The sequence below is a fragment of the Peromyscus maniculatus genome, chromosome 11 (genome assembly GCF_049852395.1).
Source record: "Peromyscus maniculatus bairdii isolate BWxNUB_F1_BW_parent chromosome 11, HU_Pman_BW_mat_3.1, whole genome shotgun sequence".
In the NCBI taxonomy this organism is placed as follows: Eukaryota; Metazoa; Chordata; class Mammalia; order Rodentia; family Cricetidae; genus Peromyscus; species Peromyscus maniculatus.
The window spans coordinates 60,390,893-60,411,310 of record NC_134862.1 but is presented as its reverse complement, the minus strand read 5'-3'; the positions used below and the strand labels follow the sequence as shown (position 1 = coordinate 60,411,310).

At 37.0% G+C, this 20,418-nt stretch overlaps 1 protein-coding gene across 19 annotated transcripts in view; it reads left to right on the top strand.

The window, feature by feature from the left end:
• The window catches only part of Swt1 (SWT1 RNA endoribonuclease homolog), a 67,724-nt gene that overhangs the window by 17,914 nt on the left and 29,392 nt on the right, over positions 1-20,418 (top strand). For 13 of the 19 annotated variants that reach the window (XR_013043329.1, XR_013043328.1, XR_013043327.1 and 10 more), the window contains exons 7-14: positions 1,427-1,486; positions 3,437-3,566; positions 4,811-4,912; positions 5,423-5,611; positions 7,188-7,281; positions 10,777-10,922; positions 13,241-13,404; positions 15,761-15,899. Coding sequence is in view for 16 of the 19 variants with exons in the window: in XM_042258294.2 (XP_042114228.1) it covers positions 1,427-1,486; positions 3,437-3,566; positions 4,811-4,912; positions 5,423-5,611; positions 7,188-7,281; positions 10,777-10,922; positions 13,241-13,404; positions 15,761-15,899 (1,024 nt within the window). In the remaining 3 variants the exon portion in view is untranslated. Of the gene's footprint in view, positions 1-1,426; positions 1,508-3,436; positions 3,567-4,810; positions 4,913-5,422; positions 5,612-7,187; positions 7,282-10,776; positions 10,923-13,240; positions 13,405-15,760; positions 15,900-20,418 lie in introns of all 19 variants that reach the window. The other 6 variants (XM_076547597.1, XM_076547596.1, XM_076547595.1 and 3 more) reach the window with 1 other exon arrangement.

Here is a 20,418-nt window from a genome sequence, read left to right as displayed (position 1 = left end):
CTATGGGACAGTGACTAAGGCTGTCTCATAGGAAAGCCTAGTGTTCTGTTTTGTATCTTGTAGCTGGAAGAGAGGCACTAAGAGGTAATCAGGGAAGCAAGATAGTCATGTTTTCCCACTTAGATTCTCTCCCCCCCCCCCCCCCACAGAGTTTCTCTGTGTAGTTTTGGTTCCTATCCCGGAAGTCACTGTAGACCAGGCTGGCCTTGAACTCACAGAGATCCATCAGCCTCTGCCTTCCAAATGCTGGGATTAAAGATGTGCGCTACCACCGTCTGGCTCATTCAGTGTATTTAATAAAGCATAGTAAGGTGCGGCATTAGTTAAATGCCCACTATTGCTTCCATTTGTATTAGGCTTAGGAAGTTTCAAGACCACATGAATTTCCTACATTAGGTGATAGATTCATTGACCTCTCTGGGAGTGATGTGAGGTCAGAGAGCACTGAGTAGAATATGGGTATTAGAGTATCTAGTTACAAGCAGTTCTGATTATTCTTCCTTGGCACTTGTAAGAAAACCTTAAATTTAATAAGATTTAAAAGTAAGGGAGATCTTGTCATTAAATATTAAAGTGTTGGCACAGAGTTGGAATTCATGGAAAGATTTTTTTCAGTTTTGTTAGAAGACAGAAAATAAAACAGACCTCTGGTGCTGTCACTACATACAATACAGCTCTGTGGTTTTTGGCCTTTTCTCCTTAGCCGTGATACAGTCCTTAGATTTCTTTTGTTTTTTTATCAGGCCACTTTTAGAAATGGCTCAATGACTTCTATACTTGATCTTAGCCAAAGGGCTGTGAAGCAGTTCAATGATTTCTGAATAAAATTTTTCTGCCATTGAAAGCCTGCTTATTTTCTTTAGGATGGGTATTCTTTAGGGGGTGTATAATTCTGTTAATTGAAAGATGAGTATTTTAATGATTAAAATCCCTAAAGAATATGACTCAGATTTTATGACATGGTAGAATAGGTCTTTTCTAGGGGTGATTCTCATATGGGGGCAGTTTTATCTCTCAGGGTATTTATTAGTGTCTGGAGACACTTTTGTTTGTCATTATGGTGGGGTTGGCAAGATGGCTTAGTAGATGAAGGCACTTGCCACCAAGCCTGATGACTTGGTTTTGATTCTGGGGACCCACATGGAGGAAGGAGAGAGCTGACTTCCCCCAAGTTGTCCTTTGACTTACTTACACACACATAGATAGATAGATAGATAGATAGATAGATAGATAGATAGATAGATAGATAGATAGATAGACAGACAGACAGACAGACAGACAGACAGACAGACAGACAGACAGACAGATAATTCTTATTAATTTTTTGTTGTGGGAAGGATGGGTTTCAGTTCTGGTAGTTGGCCACTTGAATTCAGAGATTCTATACATCACACAAGGCTTAACTCAAAATCCTTTCTCATTTCAGAATTTTGAAACACCATGTTCTTCAGTGTCATCTGAGAATGTCCAAGATACAGATGAAGAGGTTAGTGATGCACTTACTTTGGTTATTTTAAAGAAATTCAACCAATTCTTTCTTTCTTCTTTTTTGGGTGTGTGTGTGAAGGTGTGGAACAGGGTCTCACTATGTAGCCTAGGCTCTGATCTCAAACTTAAGGTCCTCCTGACTCAGCCTCCTGAATGGTGGAGTTACAAGTATATGCCAGGATGCCTAGCTAAGAAGTTCCTACTTTTAATAAAATGTCTATAAAAACCTTGGGAGGATGAAAGCAATGATGTCTCTCTCTACTTAAACTCCAAAAAAATTCTTTTTATTGATTTATTAGGTTCAGTTTATAAGTTTTTAATTAGGTCATCAAACACCATTTGGAGGGGCTTGGGATGTAGTGCAGTTGGAGTGTTTTTCTAGCAGTATAAGATTTTGGGTTTAATCCTAGCATGTGGGCAGGGGTGATTACTGAGAGAAGTCTTTACATTTACTTGACTTTTGCCTTAGTTTCTAATAAGCTAATCTATTTTAAACAGAGGGTAGTATTCATGTGCTACAAGTTAAATTTTTTTTTTATTTAATGCTATGCTTTTGCATGTGTATACCTAGAGTTGCCAAAATGCAATATGACATCAACATGTTCTTCATTTTTCTACTCAACAAAAAGATGAAATTATTATTGTCAAATGAAAGTCCATAGTATTTTATCTTTTTACCCATTGCTCTATTTCCCACCTAGAATCTTCTGATTTATCTTCATACTATTATTGTGTACATTTGTTTTTTTGGGTTTTTTTTGAGACAAAGTTTCTCTGTGTAGCTTTTGAAGCCTGTCCTGGAACTCACTTTGTAGGCCAGGCTGGCCTAGAACTTACAGAGATTCACCTGCCTTTGTCTCCCAAGTTCTGGCATTAAAGGTGTGCACCACCACTACCCGGCCTATTGTTTACAATTTTATATTGCCTGAGTAAATTAAAATTCACTAACGTTTTATATTTTTCTCTTTAAAAGGTTGTGGATAACTTATTTGTAATAGTTCCTTTTATTTTCCTGTCTCATGAGTCAGTGCCCCTTGATAGAAAACTGTTCATGACTGCTTTAAAGATAGAATATATTCTCATTTCTTCTTTCTTTTTAAATTTTAACATAGTTTCTCACTATATTACTTGGGCTGGCCTTGTTCTTGCTGTGTAAAGAAGGCTAGCCTTGAACTTATGATCTTCCAGCCTCAGCCTTCTGAGAGCTGGAATAGTAGGTGTGTGACACCATGCCCAGCCATATTTAATTTTTTATAGCAAAATACCATCAGAGAAATACTTCTAAAGTGAGAAGGATCTTAGGATTTATAGTTCAGAGCCATCGAGATGGCTTGGGGGTTAAAGGTGCTTGTGCACATACACTCCTGTGTTATTCCAGTGCAAAATAAAGTTTAAAGTGTAATACAGTTAGTAATAAAAGACTCAGAGTTTAGTTTCTGATAGTGGATAAGTAGTATTAGAAATCTCAAGGACACCGGATGAGGTATTTTTGGTTATTGGTAGAGCCAGGGATTGAATCCAGGGGCTCACACATGCTGGGCAAGCTTTCTAGCACTCAGCTATAGCCTCAGTTTACACTCTTAAGAGAAAGCTGACTCTTTTAAAGTACTTTGAGATGAGAATAGATATGAAAATGAACTTATTTCGATGTCTATATACTATGAAAGGAACTTCAATGACCTATTTTAATAATATAAAAATCCTAAAGAAAATAGATAAAATTTGATATTCCTTATAGATGGGCAAATTAAGTTCTAAAGTAGTAAAATAGTTTGCTTGCCTGAGGCTATAGAAAGCAACTGATTTTAAAACTATGATTATAAATCCATATATCTTACTGTGCTGTCTTTATTTCTATTAGGTGTTTTCATGATGTATTGCTTTCTTCTCTAATTAAATATCTTCAGTAAGTAACCCAGATATTTCACTAGAGTCTTTTACAATTTAGATGCAGATAGTAGAAGAGCTCCATGCTGCACGTGTGGGAAAAAGTGTGCATTTACCTGTGGTTCCACCTGCCGGAGAGTTAATGAGTATGGAAATTGACTTGGTGGAAGAGGATGTACCTTCTTCTGCTGGTATACGCTATATATTAATTTATATGATCTGTTCTTTTCTAAGAATTGTTGCATTAACATCAAGTTTTTACAGTGTACAGATGAAAGTGTTAAAATGTGCTTGTTTGAAATGATAATCATGTATTTATTAGACAAGAATAACCAAGTTACACATTGTCTTTTATGCTTTGCTCTTAATTATAACTTTTAGTTCTTTCAATCATATAGAGCACTGATCAGATAGAAGGAAGTTTGTTTAAAGGTATTATTTTCATGGTTTCTTTGTTAATATAGTAAAATTTTTACTACTGGGAACAGATAAACACTTTAGTACATACCTGTTGTTCCAGCTCTTGGGAAGCTGAGGCAGGAGAATTAGGAGTTCAAGACTATCTTGGACTACGTAGAGTTCCAGGATAGCCTGTTCTATATAGTCTTATATATTTATCTCAAAATAAAAAAAAAAATAAGATTACATAAATTAGTATACTATTTTGAATTCTCTGTAAAAATTATAGTACTACCTCTTATTCATATTTAAAGCACTCATATTTTACAAATTTCTAAGCATTTTTCTATATGATCTAGTAGGAAACTTACCAGATCTTCCCATAGGTCCTATGAAATAACACTGCTGCTTTTATATATTTTCTTTCTTTTACACATATTTAGCTTTTCAATTATATTTTATTGAGAGTATAACAAAATTAATTTATGCTTCTTGAGTGCATAGCTATCAGGGATGCAGGGTAAGATTTAGAACCGTAGTTACTCCTGGGGCAGGTCAGTTTATGATTAAAATATACCCACAATTTATGATAGTTTGCTGGGGTAGGACTTATGATTACTGTTTTTTCTGTTAAGAATTGAAATAACTCGAGTTTTGTAGTCCTTGTTTAAAGGACTTCTTCCTATAAGAATGTTCCTAAAAGCACTTGTATAGACAGTTCTTGACCCTGTTTGTTCCTGCGTTGCTTCACCTTACCTTCTCTTGACCTAGACGAGTCCTCCTTTGACCCTCTTCTGCCCGGACTCTGGCATAAACAGGGTTGTGGGTCCAGCCCAGGGAACCCTCGCCTGGGAAGAATTTTACATGGCAACAAGTAATGGCTCAGACAGATAGCAGCTTGAGAGTCCTCTGATTGGTTCTCTTATGCCATTATGCTTACAAGACAGAGAGGTTTTGTGTACTTCTGTGATACCCAAGTTTGGTCATAATTTATTATCAAGTGTCATGAAATCCTAACTCTCCTCTTCTTCTCTAGCAAATACTGCCACAGACAAAATGCTTCTAATTGTTATCGACACAAATATTCTGATGAATCATCTCAAATTTGTTAAAATTTTGAAGACAACAGAAATACCAGGTATATATAAAAATTCACAGGTTGTGATTTTCTTTTTTGAGTTAATATTCTATATTAACAGTTGCTTTTTTTTCTCACAGTCATATCCCATCATCTGAATTTTTTTAAGATATCCTAATCTAGGAATCTAAAATACACTTTTAGATGGCACTTATTACATTTTAAAATTATTTGTTTATTGTGAAATTGTTTACATTGTAAACCTTGATTATAGGACTCATGTCTGCTAAATTCATTCTTTTTGTAATCTGATAGTTTTTTTTTTTAATATTTAAATTCTTAACATGCCATAGGATGTATGTGGCAGTTAGAGAATGACTTACAGACAGTTTGTAGGATTCTCTTTTTCTCCTGCTACCATGTGGGTCCTCAAACTTGGCAGCAAATATTCTTACCCACCAAGCCATCAGTGTGGCCGGAGCCTGTATACTTTAAAACTTTGACCTCTACAGAAATTGATTTAGTAGCTCAGTACATGTTGGATTCTAAGAAGTCTTTCTGTTTTCTTAGGCTTTGACACACTTGTGTTACTAATTCCCTGGGTGGTTGTACAAGAGCTAGATCGTATGAAGGCAGGAAAACTACTAAAACACGTCCAGCATAAAGCTGTACCTGCAATTCATTTCATCAATGACAGCCTCAAAAGTCAAGATAGAAAGCTGTGGGGTCAGTCATTACAGCTGGCATCCCAAAAACTTTGTAAGTATTGTTCCTTGATAAAGATTTCTTCAAGTGCTTATTATTGGAAGGAAATACTTTAAAAATTAACAGTGTGTAGCCGTTAGAATGTGAAATCGAATGGGTGTTGTGACCATTTGTGACTCATTTTGGGAGTCTTTGGTTTTGTTTTATTGTTTTTCCTAAACTTTCTTTGGCTGTGTTAGTATTTCACAGATAATTATTAAATCATTTGTATGCGTACTTGGTTATACTATAGAACTTTGGATTTCACCCTCTCTTTTTTTATATAATGATTTACATTTCCTTTCTGTTGCTCCCTCTCCCTCCTTCTCCTCTCCCGCTTCTGCCTTCTCTTGTTCCTTTCCTTTCTCTCCTCTCTTTAGTCCTTTCCCTCCTCTGTCCCCCTCCCCTTTTCTCCCTTCTGTTCCTCTCTTCCTCTCACTTTCTCTGCCCCCCCTCTTTTCTTTTTGGTTTTCAAGACATGGTCTTAGCTCAGGCAGACCATGAGCTCACTATGTAGGAGCAAATGACTTGGAGCTCCTTAGCCTCCTGCCTGTACTCTGCCAGAGTGTGCTGTCATGCCTGGCTCACTTTTTGTGTTTTCTGCCAAGGGCCTGTGTTTCTTGTACTTCTCTAAATACAGTGTTTTGGAGGTTAAGGATAAACAAGACACAAGAAATTTAGTTACGGACTGTGAAGTCTGGATTTGGAGTTCTGAAGACATTGTTCTTGCTGTCTTCATTTTATTTAATGTGTTTTCTGCCTTTCAGATATATTTTAAAAAATAGATGCTTACACAGTTTTAGCTTTATAGCAAAATTGAGCAGACGTTATGGAAATTTCTCATATCCTTCCTATTCCCATACATAATGATTCTCTTGTAATCAATACCTCCTACCAGAATAAAAAATATATTATAGCCAGGCATGGTTGCTCATGCCTTTAATCCTAGCACTTGGGAGGCAGACATAGGCAGATCTCTGTGAGTTCAAAACCAGTTTGCTCTACATAGTGAGTTCTAGGGACAGCTAAGCCTGTAGAAAGACCCTGTCTCAAAAGACCAAAAAAGAAAAAAAAGAAATGTATTATAATCAGTGAATCCACCTTGACACATCATTGACACCCAGTTTACATTGTATGGGTTTGGAGAAATATATAGTGACATGTATCCACCATGGTAGTATCAGAGTAGCTTCATTTCCTCAAAATCTACATATTTTTAATTTGTAAATATTGCCTAGATTACTCAGGTGATACCCTGATTTCTTATCTTTGGGTTTATTTTTCTGGTATGTGTATATACATGTTTGTGTGTGTGCACCTGTGCATGGGAAGGCACAGTTAATCTGAAGAAACAGGTACTTATTTATTGATTGAGCTATTGTCCCAGCCATCTCTGCCATCCCTGCCACCACTCCAGCTTTTTCCCCCCATTGCCTTGGTCTTACTTAGTAGCCCAGGCTAACCTTGAATTTGTGACAATCTTCCTGCCTCAGTCTCTTGAATATTGGAATTACAGGCATGATTCAACATGCTTAAGCAGTATCTAGATTTCTAATATACTTATTGACAGTTGCCTTTGCTACATTTGCAGATGGATTGAGTGATGAGAACAATGATGATCGAGTATTAAAATGCTGTCTTCAGTACCAGGAATTATTTCCATGTTCTCTTGTTATTCTGTGCACGTGAGTGTCATAGTCATTGTGGGGTTTTTTTTTTTGTTGTTGTTGTTTTTTAAATAATAGCTTATGGTAAAGAATTTTAAAAATTTTATTCACCAAATTAAGGATCAAACAATTATTTTCTAAATCTACCACTAATCATACTCAGCTATTACTTTTTTATGATATATGATTCTAGAGGAATGAGATACTAAATGGATAAACTTTTATTTCAATTTAATTTATGTAATAGTCAGAACACATTGGAGAGGAGGGGGGAAGTTGATATCAAAATCTTAAAGAATTTTTCAGTCATATGACGCAAGAAGTTGGTTATTTATATACAAAGAGAGGGTAGCTTATGTTACATTATGTTATGGGTGCATCTTCTGCAGTAAATTTGCCTGCACTAGAATCCTAGGTCTGTCAGTTGTCAGATATATGAATCTGGACAGTTTTCCTAACTTAGATTTTTTTGTGCATAATAAACAGAATGAATACCTGCTTCATAAGGTTTATTAGACAGTATATGTAAAGGAATTAGAGTAGTCCCTACCAAATGGTCATTTTTTTTTTTTTTTTTTTAATTGAGACAAGGTAACCATGTAGGTCATGTAACCATGTAGCCCTAGTTGGCCTAGAACTTTTTGTTTTTGGTTTTTCAAGACAGGGTTTCTCTGTATAGCCCTAGCTATCCTGGAATTGTCTCTGTAGACCAGGCTGGCCTTAAACCCAGGGATTCGAGTGCCTCTGCTACCTGAGTACTGGGATTAACGGTATGTGCCACCACTGCCTGTTAGCCTAGAAGTCTTAGGTAGAGCAGGTTGGTATCAAACTCACAAAGATCCACGTGCCTCTGTGCCCTAAGTAGTGGATTAAAGGTGTGTGCTGCTACATGGTTTTTCTTTAAGTGATGATAATGTGAGTTGTATAAGTCATCTATCCACTTGTACCTATTGTGAGGATGTATCTGTTTGGTTGTGTGGATAATGATGGTGATGATGTTACAGTTATTATCAGTGATAGTTGTAATTGGGAATATTGTTGATAGTAGTAATAGGGAAAAAATGTAAAACAATATACTGTGCATTATTTTCTTTGAAGGTTTGGAAAACAACTTTTATTTAAAGAGAAGATGAGAAGGCAGACTCCTCATGAGATGAGGGGATCTGGAATCAGAATCCACTCCAATGGATTATTTTAAGTGTTTCAGTTAGATTTGCTCTCTGAAATCTGAGCTAACAGCCTCAATATCCGTGATTCTTCTAAGCTCCAGACTAATATACTCACCTACTTATTTGATAGCTTTACTTTTATATTGAAGACATTTGAAATTCATCATCATTAAAAAAATGAACTATTGTCTTTTTCTTCTAAACTATTTTTTTTTATTTCTCCTTTGTATTATATCCCAACCTCAGTTTCCTCTCCCTCCTCTTCTCCCAGTTCCTCCCTTCAACTGCTCCTCTCCCCCAGATCCATTCCTCCATTTTCCCTCACAAAAGGGCATGCCTCCCAGGGGTATCAACCAAACATGACATATTAAGTTGCAATAAGACTAGGCACATCCCCTCCTTTTTAAGGCTGAATGTGGTAACCCAATATTAGGAAATGGTCCTAAAAGCAGGTAAAAGAGTCAGAGACAGCCCTACTAGGAGTCCCACAAGAAGACCATGAAGAATATTCATTTATACTGTGTGAATATATGTAGCTGTGATTGGTTTAAATAAAGAAGCTGACTGGCCAGTAGCTGAACAGGATAAGGTTAGGCAGAAGAGCCAAACTGAGAATGCTGAGAGGAAGAAGGGCAGAGTCTGGAGAGTCGCCAGCAGATGCAGAGAGAAATAAGATGGGTGTGCCGCACTGAGAAAAGATACCCAGCCACATGGCAAAACAGAGATTAAAAAAAATACGGGTTAATTAAAATGTAAGAGTTAGCTAGTAACAAGCCTGAGCTATTGGCCGAGCATTATAATTAATATTAAGCCTCTGTGTCAGTTGTTTGTAAGCCTCTGTGTCAGTTATTTGGGAACTGGTTGAGCGGGACAGAAACTTCGAACCTACAATACCAAGCTACACAACCATAATGTATGCAGAAGACCTAGGTCAGACCCATAAAGGCTCTCTGATTGTCGCTTCAGTCTGTGAGCCCATATGATCCCTGATTAGTTGATTATGTGGGCCATTTTCTTGTGCCCTTGACCCCTCTGGCTCAGCCCTTTCCCCCTCTTCCTCAGGATTCCCTGAGCTCTTCCTAACCTAAACTATTTTTTAAGTGAGTGAAAAGTGCCACATCCTGTTTCCAAAGCGCTGTGCAGAGTCCTGTTGATACTCACTGTTCTTTCATACTCCAGTATGAAAAGAACATACTTTCATACTTGGGACTCTTTGTTTTCTCCCTACCATGAACCCAATTAAGACATGCTACTGCCCCTCTTCTACTCTTAACTCCATCATGCTTTCTACTTCCATACTCACTGCCTTTATTCTTCTAAAAATTAAAATGGCACTTCCTTATTTTTTGAAAAATTTACATTATGAAGAATTCCAACAGTATTCAAAGTGAAGAAGAATAAACTCTTGGGGCTGGGAATATAGTTGAGTGGCAGAGCACTTACTCGCATCTATGAGGTCCTAGGCTCAATTCCCAGTTCTAGAAGGGAGGGAGGAATGAAATCCTAATGTAGCTACAACAGTTATTAAGAGTCTGCCACTTTTCCTGCTTTCTATCATCTGTGTCTTTATCCACTTCCTATCTAGCCAGATTATTTTTACATGGCTCTTTGTTTTTGAGGGAAAATGTACTTAACATTGGGATGCATAAAAATGTTAATAGCTATCAGCATTATCAAATCGACACAGTGGTATAGTTCATATTTCTCTCAATATGAAAAAATATTTCCATCATCCCAGAAAGTGCTGTTATGCCTTTCTTCCCCCCTTTTTTCTTGTTTCTTAAGATGAAGCTTAGGAGCTGGGGAGATGTCTCAGCAGTTAAAAGTGTGTATTGCCTTTGCAGAGGACCTGAGTTTGGTTTCCAACCCGGCATTGGGCAGCTTACAACTACCTAGAACTCTAGTTTCAGGGAACCTGACAGCCTCTCCAGGCCTCTGTGGGCACTTGTGCTCTGATGCATGTGTGTATAACACACACATACAAACACTGAAGGAAAATTGAAAATATGTGAACTATACTAGTGCTTAAAGAAAAGTTTATAGAAGCTTCACATAATCTAAGCATTAATCTTTGTTGAGTTTTCATAATTTTTAATTTTGTGTATGTATGTATGTATGGGTATGTGGGTATTAGTGCCACAGAGGCCAGGGGCATCTTGTACTCTCAATGAACAGGAAGTACTCTTAACCACTTAATGACCCCTTTAGTCCCATATAAATACTTTTATCAAGTTCATTTCTAAACTTCTTAACCATTTTTAATGTTTTTATTGATAACCTGTGTGTTTAAATTGACATGTAGTTGATCTCATAAAATGTTTTTTCCCCCTAACCACACCTTTAGGGATGATAGAAATTTAAGAACTAAAGGCCTGATAAGTGGTGTGAAGTCACTCAGTAAAGAAGAATTGGATTCAGAGATATTATCTATAGCTCTGAACACAAATATGTGTCATCAGCCTTGTATTTCTAAGCAACAGTTGAAAGCAGGTAATATTTTTACTATGAATGATTAGAAATGTATCTCGTGCACTAATATTTTTTTTGATAACATTTGAAACTAATAAATTTTCATCTAGTACATTTAAAATAATAGTAAGTTTGGAAAACTTATATGTATTAAATGAAAATTGTAAAAAGCGAAAGCAAACATTACTGTTATTGCTGCCCATGTCCATATACTTTTACCAATTTTAATTTTATCCATTTTCTCACACTTATTTTTACCTATTATCATTGTAGACATGTTAACTTGTACCTTGCAAAGTGTATTGTTTAAATTATTAATAGCTGTAGGAAATACTCTTTTGAAGTGGAACTTTTTAAGTTTTTATAAAATTAGCTTCATATTTCCTAACCCTTTATTAATACAGAAAAAGCAAATATCATACAACTCTAGTAAAATAGTTTTTTCTTAAAATTTAAACTAATAATTAAGAAATATAAGGTCAATACTGCTTTTTTATTAGAATGATCTATTCTGCGATTTGATATTTGATGGGCTGTTACATTGCATGGCACTATTTATAAATGTATCCCAACTTTCCACTCTGTGCTTAGGAACACTTCCTGCTCTTTCCCAGGACCAGAGTTTAGTTGCCAGCATTTACAAACAGCTCTGGCTCCAGAGATCTGACTATTTTTCTGGTCTTTTCTTCTCTGTAGGGAATGTAATTGTTGATTTTTTTTTACATTAGATATACTTTTATAAGTAATTGTATAAATATTAGTGTACTTATATATACTGCTTCTTTCCCTTTTTGAAAATAGTATATCTTTGTCATGATACTCAAAATGACATTTGGGAGGAATTACAGGACATTTTAGTTTATGGTTTTTCAGGAGTGAACTTTCAGTTTGCCCATTATATTACTATCATTTTAAATCCTTAGCTGGTGTTTGTAGAGATAAGTCACTTAATATTTGAATTTTGCTATAAGAAAATTGTAGTTATTTTTCAAATATAAAGGTATAATGTTAATGAGATGGTAACAGCTGAACTTAAAAAAGCTTATTTTGGAAGAGGATGGCATGAGTATAGATAAGTCAGAAACGTTCTTCATTTTAAAATACTTTATTGATGTGGGTTGAAATATGCACTGTTTGGGGGAAGAAAACCAATTTTGATGCAATTTCTGTGTAGTTAAAAAACAATCAGAAAATAAGGCATTCTTGTAATTCTTCTGTTTGAAAAAAATAAAATTCATTTCGGCACCGAGAAGAAGTGGACGCAAAGTCCCTCCCCTAACCAGGGAACTACTGGCGATTGATACCTGCTGGGAAAGAGAAAATCAGTTTTTTCCAATGGAGTCTCACTGGGAATATCAGCCACACTCCAGTGCAGGCCCAGTGCCCAGGAATAGCTGGCTAACACAAGATGGATTTTTTTGTAGGCTTTTTGTTTCATTTTGGTATTTTTTATCTTACTGGTTTTTTTGTTCGTTTTGATTTTTTTTTTTTTTTTTTTTTTTTGGTTTTTTGAGACAGGGTTTCTCTGTAGCTTTGCGCCTTTCCTGGAACTCTCTATGTAGACCAGGCTGGCCTTGAACTCACAGAGATCCACCTGCCTCTGCCTCCCGAGTGCTGGGATTAAAGGCGTGCGCCACCACTGCCCGGCTTTGATTTTTTTTTTTAAATAATTAAAAACAATGCCTTAATGTTAAGAGATGGAGGCTGGGCAGTGGTGGTGCACGCCCTTAATCCCAGCACTCGGGAGGCAGAGGCAGGCGGATCTCTGTGAGTTCGAGGCCAGCCTGGTCTACAGAGAGAGAGATCCAGGAAAGGCGCAAAGCTACACAGAGAAACCCTGTCTTGAAAAACCAAAAAAAAAAAAAAAAGAGATGGGCAATAAATAAAAATGTAAACTGAAGCCAGTGACATGGCTTAATGGATAAAAGCACTTGCTGTACACACACACAAAGAGGATAGTAAAATTCAATTTAGTTAAAATAACTTGTTTTTTCATATTTCTGTTTGAGTAAAAAAAAAAACATTTTAGGGTTATTTATTTATTTATTTATTGTAAAAAAAAAACCTAAGTAGTGACATATCACTCAGCTGGTGAAATACTTCCCTAGAATGAGCTTAGCCCTGCCTTTATGTTTGATCCCAGTATAATATAAACCTAGCATGATGATGCACACTTGTAATCCCAGCACTGGGGGATAGAGACAAGAGGGTCAGAAGGTCATGGTCATCCTCCATTACACCATAACTTGGAGACCTGCTTGTACTGCTTGAAACCCTGTGTCAAAATAAAACGAAAGATTACCTCCTATTTTAGTAAAGCCTGAAACTTTGTCTTAAAGAAACAGCACCTGTAGAGGAGACACCTAAGGAAGAATCTACAAATTCTGGACTGGCCATTCTACTTGAACGCATTATATGTGATCTTGAAAAATCTCTTGGGACAGCTTTATCTTCAATATTAGAAACAGAAATGAAAATTGCTTTTGGAGATCTTTGGATGGAGGTACCTAGTTAACTATTAATTGAGATTTCTTCTTATTATTGATGATTTGTTATCTTAGAAGATATTTGTGTAAATTACAAAACTATAGTAATCCATATTACATTTTCTCTAAGTTTTATAACTTAATTATTAAATTAATTTTATATATTTGTGTATGTGTGTGCACAAGAATGTGTATGTTTGCAGGTGTGTGTTTGCCATGGTGCTCCTGTAGAAGAAGTCAGGACAGTTTGGCAGGAATTGATTCTCTCCTTCTGTCATGATTAAACTCAGGTTGTCAGGTTTGGTGGCAAGTGCCTTAGTATGCTGAACTATCTTTCTGGCCTTGTAATAACTTTTTGATAATTATATGATGAACATTTGTTAAAGGTTAGGACTATATAGTACTTATTTAATTTGAACAGAGCAAAAGTAGATTTATTAAGGAAAAATGAGAAAGAAGAGGTACTCCAAGGGAAGATTCTGTTTGTTTTAAATTAATGAATAGTTATTGTGCATCTACAATGAATATTTGATGCATTGACCTCTTAGAGTTTAAATTGAATCCTTAAAGTTTTTGCACAAGGACTAGAAGTATAGCTCAGTTGGTAGAATGGTTGCCTCGGATGCCTGAGGCCACAGGTTTTATTCCCAGTGCCACATAAATCATGTGTAGTGGCATATGCCTATAATCCTAGCACTTGAAGGTAGATATAAGAGGATCAGGAATAAATCTTGAGATTATCTTTGGCTATGTAGTAAGGCTTGGGATACAAGAGACCCTGTCTCCAAACAAATACTTTGCTCATTCAATTTGATTTGTTCAATATGTATGGCAGAATTTCTATTTGATTTTGTGTGTGTGTTTGTGTTTCGAGACAGGGTTTCTCTGTGTAAACCGGACTGTCCTGGAACTTGCTCTGTAGACCAGGCTGGCCTCGAATTCACAGAGATCTGCCTGCCTCTGCCTTCCAAGTACTAGGATTAAAGGTGTATGCCACCACACTCATCTGTATATTTGACTTTTATGTCATGTAAATATCAGTAAAAATTGATCATAATAAGATATTTTGGGTTTCTTTAGCTTAATGTCTTTTCTACAGTTAAATGAAACACCAAATTTAGCAAGCATACTTGTAAAACTTAGTTTATTGTTTTGGTTTGCTTTTTGGTTCTTTGAGACAGGGTTTGTCTGTGTAACAGTCCTGGCTTTCCTAGAACTCACTTTGTAGACCAGGCTGGCCTTGAACTCATAGAGATCCACCTGTCTCTGCCTCCAAGGTGCTGGAATTAAAGGTGTGCACCACCACTGTCCATCTGTAAAACTTAGTTTAATACTTGTTTCAAATTCACACTTGTCTCTAGGAGGAACGTTATAGCCCATTAATTATAGCTGATGTCTTTATTCCAGCTATTCAACAAGATTCTAAAACTTACCAGTGTGATATATTTGCTGCTTCATATTATCACATGCTGATCCAAAAATAATGAAGAATTATAAGAGATTTGGATGGCTTGGTATAAATAGAATATTTTTGTTGTTGTTGTTGTTGGGTTTTTTGTTTTTTTTGTTTTTTTTTTTCCCCAAGACAGGGTTTTTCTGTGTAGTTTTGGTGCCTGTCCTAGATTTGATCCCAATGCAGGGGTCAAAGGTGTGTACCACTGCCACCTGCATATTTCTTAGAAATATGAATGTTTCAGAAAAAGGCATTGATAACTTCCTAAACTAAGAGATCAATTATCTATAAATATCTTTATTGTAGATGACAGTTGTACTTGGTTCTTTTTTTCTATATGTATTTTTCCCCCAGTAGTATGAAATATTTAGATTGTTTTGCTTATGGAAATGACCATATAGAAAAGAAGAGTGAGGGGCTGGAGTGATGGCTCAGTGGTTAAGAGCACTTACTGTTCTTGCAGAGGACCCAGCCAGGTTCAGGTCTCTTATGATTACCCATAACCATTTGTAACCCCAGTTCCAAGGGATCTGATGCTCTCTTCTGGCATCTGTGGGGACCAGTTACACATGTACACAGACATATATTTCAGGATTGTACACATAAAACAAGAGTATTAATTTAAAAAAGACAAAAGTAGATTGAGGTACCTTTCTGGCTAAAACTAGACTACTCCTCTAACTGAGGTTTGCTTTCTTTATGTACTTAAAAGTTATGAAACTAAAGGTTAATAATATGAATTTTATAAAATCAATCTGTATTATACCTACCACTTAAAAATTCTGATTAGCACTTCTTAATTTAAAAATAGTTTAACCAGCTATATTTTCATTAGGGATATGTGTAGAAGTTTCTACATAGGTGTGTTTAAATAATAGGTAAAATAAATCAGTAGATGATAATTTTGTAATACTTTCTAGGTGCTGTACTTGAAACCACCATGGACTCTAGTAAATCTATTGCAGTGCTTTAAAAAACATTGGCTGGCTGTATTTGGATTAGTTATGGAAAATAAGTTGCTTTTAACTATTGAGAGCCTATATGAAAATCTCTCTAAAGGTATGAATCTTTTTTTTTTCCTTTTATAATAGCTTGTATTAAGTCAATCTAGTGTGGTGACTCATGCTTGTAATCCTTGCACTTGGGAGGTGGAGGTAGGAAGATCAGAAGTTGAAAGTAAACTGTTACATAGTGAGTGCAGGACCAGCCTAAACTACATGGGACCCTTTCTAAAAGCAGACAGACAAAAAAAAATCAACCAAAATGGGCTGAAGAGATCACTCAGTAGGTGTGGTAGTTGGAAAGAAAATGGTCCCCCAAAGGAGTAAGTATCACTGTTGGGAGATGTGGCCTTGTTGGAGGAAGTGTGTCACTGTGGAGCTGGACTTTGAGGTCTCATATATGCTCTAGCCACACCCAGTGACTCAGACCACTTCCTGTTGCCTGTGCAAGATACAGAATTCTCAGCTACCTCTCCAACTCCATGTCTATCTGCAGGCCACCATGTTGCTCCATGATGATAATGGACTAAACCTCTGAAAATGTAAGCCACCACCTTATTAAATGTTTTCCTGTATAAGAGTTGCTGTGGTCGTGATGTCTCTTCACAGCAATAGAAACCCTAAGTAAGACAGTAGGTAAAGTACTTGCTGCATAATGACCTCTGTTCAGATCCTCAGAGCTCAGTAAAAGCTGGGTGTGGCGATATGCTCTAATCCCAGTGCTTGGGAGATGGAGACAGGTGGATTTCAGCAGCTTGCTGGCTAGCTAGTTTAGCTAGAGCTCCAGGATTGATGATACACTGACAAAATAAGGTGGAGAAACAATCAAGGAATACTTCAGGATGTCAGCTTCTAGCCTTCACTCATGCATGCATAGGTACCTCAACAACATACATATGTGTACATGTATGCCTCTCTCTCTCTCTCTCTCTCTCTCTCTCTCTCTCTCTCTCTCTCTCTCTCTCTCTCTCTCTCTCTCTCTCTCTTCCTCCCTCCTCCTCCCACCTCCTCCCACCATCTCTCCCTCCTTTTGTGCTTGCAAGCAGGAAAAAGGGCTGGTTCAGTCCAGCACGCATGTTAAACAAACTGGATATATTAGTTTGTGCCTGGAATCCCATGCTGGGGAGGTGGAGACAGGAGGATCCCTAGGGCTTGTTGGCCAGCCAGTCTAGCTAAATTGGCAGGTTCAGGTTCAGGGTTTTGAGACCCTGTCTCAAAAAATAAGGTAGAAAATGAGGAAGACACTTAGCATTGGCCCTTGGCATTGTGTTTACATACACAAAGTACACATAGATATGTATCTCCACATGTGCACAAACAGGTACACATGAACACACGAACACACACACATTAAATCAGAATGTGTCATCTATAGGATTTGGAGATGAGTTGATAAAAATCTTTTAATCAGGCCGGGCGGTGGTGGCGCACGCCTTTAATCCCAGCACTCGGGAGGCAGAGCCAGGCGGATCGCTGTGAGTTCAAGGCCAGCCTGGGCTACCAAGTGAGCTCCAGGAAAGGCGCAAAGCTACACAGAGAAACCCTGTCTCGAAAAACCAAAAAAAAAAAAAAAAAAAAAAATCTTTTAATCAGTTCTCAGTGATTTTTATACTTCCAGAGGAAGTTTGTGGCAACTGGATGAATGGATATAATTCTTAAAAGTCATGACTATAAATGGTGTTATTGTTAATGTTTCTAGACATTGTGAATATATAATTTTTTTTAAAGATTTATTTATTTATTAGGTATACAGCATGTATGACTGCAGGCCAGAACAGGGCACCAGATCTCATTATAGATGGTTGTGAGCCACCATGTGGTTGCTGGGAATTGAACTCAGGACCTCTTGAAGAACAGTCAGTGCTCTTAACTTCTGAGCCATCTCTCCAGCCCCGTGAATATATAATTTTTAATGATATGCCCTTTGAAAGCTTCTTCTGGAGCTGAAGAGATAACTCAGTCAGTAATTAAAGTGCTTGCTCTGCAACCATTAGGACCAGAGTTCAAATCCCCAGAACTCCCAGAAATGCTTGGTGGAATGGTGACCCACCCACTTGTAATTCTAAACTCAAAGGTAGCGATGGGATCATCAGAGCAAGTTGGCTATCAAAAAGAGCCATATTGAGAAGCTCTGGGCTTGACTTATTCCTGATATCAACCTTGAGTTTCCATACATAAGAGCACACATGTGCATATGCATCCATACATGCATGTGTGTCATGCATAAATATACATAGACACCACAATACACAAATACACATGCACATACAAATACACTTACCACATGAAAATGGATGGGGAACCAATTTTTTTTTTTTAAGTTATTATTTTGGGGCTCTTTGAGACAGGGTCTCACATAATCCAAGCTGGCCTTGAGCTTGCTGGGAAGCCTTACAGTCCCAATCCTGTGCTTTTACCTCCAAAGGTTTAGGATTACACTTGTGTACCATGTCTTATTTTAAAAACATTATAACGTTTCACAATCTACTCAAGAACTCTATTAAAATGATTGCCTTTCATTTTTCATGGTATTGAACACAAACTGAGCACATTCCTTGCACTACATACAGCAAGTTTGGTCTTGGTTCATAGTGAATTTACAAGTGGCAGAGAGCAGTTATTAAGTTGTGGTTTTTAAACTGTTTTGGACATAGACTTTGGTTTCTTGAAGTGCTTCTACTGCCATAGATTGGAGTGGGAAGATAGTCTAGTAGTTGATATCTTTGATTTGCAAATCCAGCTTTAGCCAGTGTATGGTTTTGCAACCTTTTCATATTTAGAGACAAGGAAATTAGCCTTAGCTGGTAAGCAACTTGTCTAAAGTCAAGTAGATACATCTTTTTCCTCTATAAATGTAAAGGACAAAGTATGATTCATTAGGGATACAGTTGATTATTGACTCCTTTCAAACTCCACACGTGAGGCAATCTATTCTGCTTATTGTTTATATTCAGCCTATTTCTTAAAAAATAACTCATGGCTTATGTTAAATAAGAGTACGAAAGAGCCAATCAATTAGGTTTAAAGTATGGGAATGTAGCTTAGTGATAGAATGCTTGTCTAGCGTGTATAAGAACCTGGGTTTAATACCCAGTCCTGGTTAAAAAATTGGTTTAAAGGCGCAAAAGCCAGGTAATGAAAAATAAGGGACATTTACCAAAACGTACACAAAAAATTATTGTAACACTTGAACACACATTTTAACAGGAAGTTCCCCAGAAGTTAAGACCAAAAAATAGAGGCATATTCTAGGTAGATGTATGTCACATACATCACGCTCTCTGCCTTGTCACTGAAGTGTAAAATGTAAACTTGCAGGCAAGAGAGATGGATCAACAGCTAAAGGCACTTACTGCCACACCTAGAAGCCTTTCTTTGATCACCAGTCTCCACATGGTGGAATGAGAGAACTGACTCCCCAAAATTGTCCTTTAACTTCCATATGTGTGTAATGATACACACATGCTCACACACAAAAAAAAATAATGTAATTAAATAATTTTTAAAAATGAAATGTCACCTTGCAACAATCTAGAGTCACATGAGAGGAGAGCTTCAGTTAAGAAATTATGTAGATCAGATTGTCATGTGATCATGCCTTTGGGGAATTATCTTGATTTTCAATTGACCCAGCCCACTGTGGGTAGCATCATTGCCTAGGCTGTTACTTGAACTGTGTAAGAGTAGAGAATGCCAGCTGAGTACAGTGCAGCAAGCATACAAGGAAAGGTGCATTTGCTTCTCTGTGCTCTTGACTATGATTGTGATACTTTAAATTCTTGCCTTGACGTCCCTGCAGTAAACTGGAATTGTAAGCTCAGTAAACTGTTTCCCATCCTCTGTTGCTTTTGGTCATTGTATTTTCAAAACAACAAAATTGAAATTAGGACACTCCTAATATATATATATAACTCCTGATAAATTATCTATCCATGGTAAGTACTGAATAAATGTTGATTGTTAGAAGTTGCCAATTACTTGTTTGTTTAGGTTTTTGTTTTTTGAGACAGGGTCAAGTTGGCCTGTAACTTGTTATATAGCCCAGGCTGGCCTTGAATGCCCATTTTCTGAGTTAGAGTTATTATTTCTATGATGCGGAAGTATAAGCCAAATAAACCCTTTGTAGGCGAATTTCTAAATGGTCTTATTAAATAAAAAAAAAAGCAAAACAAAACAAAAACAAAAAAACCATGGAGCCAAATATATGGGTGAAAACTTTAGAGAGATGCTTCCAGAGAGCGCTGCTTCCTGTCTACCCAGGCTTATATGCCTTGCTTTTTTGCCCTCTCATTGGCCTTAGCCCAGCTACCTCACTTCCTCTTCCTATACAGCTTTGTTACTGTCTGTCTGTACAGACCTCCAAGTCTCTATGATTGGTACTGGGGTTAAAGTTGTGTGTCACCACACTTGGCTCTCTTCCCTAGTGTGGCCTTGAACACACAGAGATCCTGCCTGCTAAGAGCTTAAGGGTGTATTTTGCCTGATTTCTTTGTTTACTTAAAATGGCTGGCCTTTCCTTCTGATCTCCAGGCAAGCTTTATTTATTAACGCACAAATAAAATACCACCACGTTCTTC